The sequence below is a fragment of the Arvicola amphibius genome, chromosome X, assembly GCF_903992535.2.
Source record: "Arvicola amphibius chromosome X, mArvAmp1.2, whole genome shotgun sequence".
In the NCBI taxonomy this organism is placed as follows: domain Eukaryota; kingdom Metazoa; phylum Chordata; class Mammalia; order Rodentia; family Cricetidae; genus Arvicola; species Arvicola amphibius.
In genome coordinates, this window is record NC_052065.1 from 35682245 (window position 1) to 35687841 (window position 5597).

A 5597-nucleotide genomic window follows, 5' to 3' on the forward strand; every position below is an offset into this window, starting at 1 on the left:
AACAGAACCTGACCTTTAGTCTAATTGTATTAGTTTAGTAATATGAGATCATACACTGTTCAAGAGGGACAAAGTAGAAATACTGGACAGATTCAAGTTGTTGTGGTATAGAACCATTGGTTGATTCCATGAAACTCCCTTTAACTAACTGTATTAAAAGCTTTGTCAGTTGAGTTCCTTCACAAATATCCTACTTTGAGCTTCTGCAAAAGAGCAAAGGCAGGTACTACCATGGTAATGTTTCTACTGCTAGCTTTGGCATTTGGTCTGGCTCATGCTCATGCTGAGGTAAATTCATTTGGTCTGTGAACAAGTTTGTTGTTCTTCAACAGCATGTTTCTGTGGATGTGATGTGTCATTCAGTTTGTCCATGAAAGTCCATATTCATTTCTGACTTTCACTCATGTATAGTTTTTCAATCAGATTTTTTCTAAGATGAAACAAATGAAATAAGGAAACTATGGGATGAATTTCAGAGCTTAAGAGGCCAGCACATGAGTAATTCTAAAAGGTCTCATGTACTAAATTCTATGTAAATTGACTCATCATATTACCCTGTGTTATTCTAAATCCCTAGAAGCATAATTTTTAACTAATAAAGAAAATATTATTGATTTATGTTTCTAGTTATTTTATTTATTTGCAAGGAATGGATTCATAGATTTGATGCCAAATCACATTCCAATGACCTTTGCTGTTTTTCCAGATTGATGGAAAGTGGGTTACCATTGCCATTGCTGCTGACAATGTGAACAAGATAGAGGAAGGAGGACCTCTAAGAATCTACCTTCGTGAACTTACTTGTACTGAGACGTGTGATAGATTGGGAGTCACATTTTATATCAAGTAAGCAAATTGTCAACCACGTAAACTTAGAAGACTATTTACATTCTACAGATTTCATCTTGTTAAATTTGCAGGCCAATGTTCTGTTTCTGGTCATGAAATTGAAGGTCTTGTGGTCAGAAATGTGATTATTTTATTCCATGATGGGTTAGCTCTGGACACAACACAGAAATTAGATACTGTCTCCAGTTCCTTTACTATTTCCTTAGAAATCTCCAGGTTGGAGCCTTGTGCTTGAATTCAATGCTTTAATATTATATGCAGAATATTCTAAGAATATTATTTATATTAATTTAAAATATGTGTGAGCATTTGGTTCAAAGACACACATTATGTTATTCAGTCAATGATGTTATAAAAAAGTTTTCTACACCCAGCTCAGATAAATCTAATTTGTAAAGTACTGTATTTGATGCTCTACATTCAAAGAAGATCTCTATGACATTTGGATGACAATGCTCAATGAAAGACTGCATAATACCATAAGAACTTCAAATGCTTTAAATCATTCCTATATTCTAAACACAGTGGTAAGATTTAGATTACAAATAAAATCACTTAAAACACAAGCATATAATTAAATGTACTTATTATTGTTGGGCTAAAACAAGAGAATTAACATTAAAAATCATAATCAGTGAATAGTTAAATCAGATAAGGAAGTCATCAAAGCCTTCATGGGACTTGTTAAAATTGACTCAAATAAAAGAAGTCATGGGCATGATTACAAACAATGATATTTCTAAACAAGAATTAAGAAAAGTAAGGTAAGCATAGGTACTTCTCTTTCAGCTCTGTATATTGTTCATAAGGTTCACTATAATACTTGAAGGTCTTTAATACTATTTAAAATGTTATAAAGAATAAAGAATCATTACTCTGTTTAAGTTTTAAGGGAAAATGGCCAGTGTATGAAGACCAAAGTCATTGGGAATAGGCAAGAAGATGGCAAGTACAGAGCACAGTGCAAGTATGGGATTTGGGAACTTTCTCTGAACAAAAGAACTGTGGGTGTGCACATACAAGCTGACTCTTCAGCCACCCATAGGTACATAAATCTAGAACAATTTTGGTTACTTGGAAATTTATCAACCCTTCCAAACAACTGAGATATTGTTCAAAATCAGAGTACATTGTAGGTCTTCTGGAGTTTACATGGTAAAGAACAATATTACCTGAATATGTGAGTAATGATAGCAAAATATCTCCAAATAGTTTCCTGCATAAAATTTACTTCTAGATAATATTCAGTGTCTTTCCTTACATACAGTATCTTGGTTTGTTATTGGACAGTCCTGACACTCACTAATAGGTCTCTCTGGCCTCGAACATATTTGCAAACTTCATGCCTCAGACTATCAAATACTCATATTATAGGTATTATCATTCATAAAGGATTCATAAAGGATTTAAATTAACAGTGCCATTTTAAGGTTTCCTTTTCTCATATTTTGTTGAGATCATAACATTTAGACCATTGGATGATAAACTCAATTTTGAAAAGCAGTTAGGGGAAAGTCTGTTTAATGATTCTTCTGCATGGACGGGCTCTGTGGGAGCCTTCTCAGCTTGGTCGATCACCTTCCTGGACCTGTGGGGAGTTGGGAGGACCTTGGACTTAGCATAGAGTGGGGAACCCTGATGGCTCCTTGGCCTTGAGAGGGAGGGAGGGGAGGTATGGGTGGAGGGAAGGGGAGGGAAGGGGGAGAAGGAGGGGCGGGAAGGGGGAGGAGGAGCGGAGGGAGGGGGGAGGAGGAGGGAAGGAGATGGAAATTTTTAAATATAAAAAAAAATAAACCATGGGAAAAAAAACTTCAAAAAAAATAATTTCAGACTGACTCTTTTAATTTTGTAAAAATTGCTAAATTAATAGCAACATTATTCACCTGAATTTTAACTGGTCTCTCTTTTGGTTTGATGTTAAATGAATGGAGTGTATATTTTTCTGTAAAGTCTATTGTTTCCTAACCTTTACATGGATATTAAAAAACAGTCCTATAATAGAAAATATCCAGATCCTAAAATATTTCTATTTTCTTGTGAGCAACTTTTATCATTTAATCAGTGTCAGTAAGTGTAAATTTCAGACACACACATACACACACACACACACACACACACACTTGGAGAGAGAGGGAGAAAATGGTATATGTACATAGAGCACTCACACACAGAGAGACACACACACACTATGAATGTCTAGCAAACTTGATATGTTCATTCTTATATCATTTCCATAAAGAGTCATACAAGATGAAAACTTTTGTGCTTATTTCTCATTACTATGGTCTCTTTTTGCATATGTATTCATTTGCCCACCAGGTATTACCATGGTATGACACCAAAGTTTTATACTTTCAAGAAATTGATACTTGATCTTTTGAATCTTATTGAAAAGGTAAGGAATACCCACTAGAGTGATCGCATAGGTCTTGACACAATGAATTCAGAGAAAAGGGAAAATATCTGTACCTAGGATTCAATATCAGGTTTAAAGAGTATTATGATGGTATATGCAAAACTAATTATTATAGGAATATCTTTGCATACATTTGTCATATGATAGTGAGTAAGACATGATTGATAGAGTTAGGATAAATATTAATGTTTAGCCAACAGGTGATATCAAAGTAGAAAAATGAGCGACACTCATTTTGAAATGTTTCTGTTATTACAGTTGAAGGTGACAATACATTTGGACCTGTGTATGCAACACCAGAGTTTACAAACTTTGCTAATCATAATGTGGATAGAACTGGCCAGACTACAAATGTGATTTATGTTTTTGGTAAGAATGGTAGTGGGTTTTTAAAATAGTAACAAAATTATCACCCTGAAAATAAGGATTAAGTCAGAGTCACTCTCCAAATACAGTATCGTGATATTTCCAAACTCCTGTCCACTAAATAACAATCTGATTGGTTTGTGAACCAAATCTTATATAATATTGTAATTTAAATATCATTGTCATTGAAGACTTGGGGTTATTAGTGAGGCCATTGGAAGTATTTATGTTCATATTTCCTCACAGAAAAAAAAGGAAACAAATAATTTTCTTCAAAGTTCAAACCATTTTGAGTGTCACTTGAACAAGGGTGTACTAAATTAAAACATAAACTCTAGATTATAGACATGGAAGAAATGTGAGGATTCCATTGACAGGCATCCATGACTCTCTAGGGTCATGTTTTGGAAAGTGGGTAGGATTGAGATGAGTGAACTCTCTAGAGAAGTTGTTATTTTTTGATGCATCATGAAACACTGAAAAGTGATGCCATACTACCACTTAGACTTTATTAAATGTGTTTGTGGAATTTGGGGGAAATTATTATTGCCTATATTGACCCACCAAGGATAGATGAAATTGAAGCAATTGGGATAAGGAAGCAATGTAATTTCTGAAGAATTCTACTGAACATATCTCTGACATTCTCATTCATACAATATAGGAAAAGGTCAACTTTTGACTCCTGATCAATATGAAAAAATTGAGGAATTTGCTAAGGTTCAGAACATTCCAACAGAAAACATCCAAGATGTTTGGGCTATAGGTAACCTCAGTGATTATTATTATGGTCATAGCATTTCTAAATACATAGATATATATTTATTCATATATGTGTGTATTAATTTATATTCATAAATAAAACAGGTATATATACATACTTAGTCTTTCATCTATCTATCTATCTATCTATCTATCTATCTATCTATCTATCTATTTACTCAGTAAGATTTCTGTTTCAGAATAAATATAGTCATATGCAATCATTCAGTTGCTGTTTCCAGAAATAATCCCGTGGAAGCTGTTCTAATATACATATGAGAACATTGATGATACTCCTTACCCCATACTTGTTCTTTTACACATATTTTTCCTAAATAATGACCTTTGGTAGATAAGTAGAAACAAAAGCATTGACTAACCATTTTGATATATAAATAGATTTGTGCTTATTACATAAAAAATAGAAATAAGTATGTTACAGTGAAAAAATGAACTCCAAATTAAGCAACATTTAGATAGAATATTATTTGTCTTTTAAAGCTGAATATCTTATAGTTATAGAAATGAATTATAGAATATTTCTATTTATAAATCAGTATGAAGGACTTTTATCTTGTTCAGAATTGCTAACATTTTTATATTGAGGACTATTCCATCAATTTAATGTGTCTCGTATTTGACAAATATTTCTTTCTTTATGATTGTGGACTATTATTTGTCATAGTTTTCTACATTATTATTTGTAAAATCATGTTGATGTTTTCAGTATATTCTTTGAAACCTTTCAATATAAATTTTCATGTATGTCAGAGAATGTCATTATTCTCTGTTGAAAGTACTCCTATAGAATCCCAAGTGCAAGGAATTGGTGACTTCTAGGAAAGGAACTGTTTTTGTACAATCCATTCTCTATACTCTATATTGTTATATTTAAGTTTGCATTCATACATTCTGAAGGACGAAAACTTTTCTGTTCAATCATGTTTTAATTTTTGCTTTCATGTCTGCACAGATGACAACAGGATGAGAATTATGCATCATATTCTCTTGGCCATGGAATCAATATCACATACAAATCACCATCCCCTCACCTGTGAAGTCTGGATAAAACATACCAAACTGCTGACTTACTTAACTTTTGTTTCCCTTCTTATGATCTATGATCTCTTCTTACTTTTTGGATGGTTAAATAAAATATTTCAAAGATCAATAAAAGATGTTTTGTAAAGGATCTCATCCAAAA

General features: G+C 32.8%; 1 protein-coding gene across 1 annotated transcript; it reads left to right on the forward strand.

Annotated features, from left to right (window-relative positions):
- Window positions 1–231: 231 nt before the first annotated feature.
- LOC119804198 (odorant-binding protein-like) lies at window positions 232–5233 on the forward strand. The gene is made up of 6 exons (XM_042054314.1): window positions 232–288; window positions 707–846; window positions 1742–1812; window positions 3524–3634; window positions 4296–4397; window positions 5121–5233. The coding sequence occupies exons 1-6, from the start codon at window positions 232–234 to the stop codon at window positions 5231–5233; spliced, it is 594 nt and encodes a 197-aa protein (XP_041910248.1).
- Window positions 5234–5597: the final 364 nt, after the last annotated feature.

Coding starts and splice junctions, on each gene's coding strand:
- LOC119804198 (XM_042054314.1), top strand. CDS start 232: ATGGTAATGTTTCTACTGCTAGCTTTGGCATTTGGTCTGGCTCATGCT. Junction 847..1,741: donor GGAGTCACATTTTATATCAA/GTAAGCAAATTG, acceptor TTAAGTTTTAAG/GGAAAATGGCCAGTGTATGA. Junction 4,398..5,120: donor CCAAGATGTTTGGGCTATAG/GTAACCTCAGTG, acceptor TGATGTTTTCAG/TATATTCTTTGAAACCTTTC.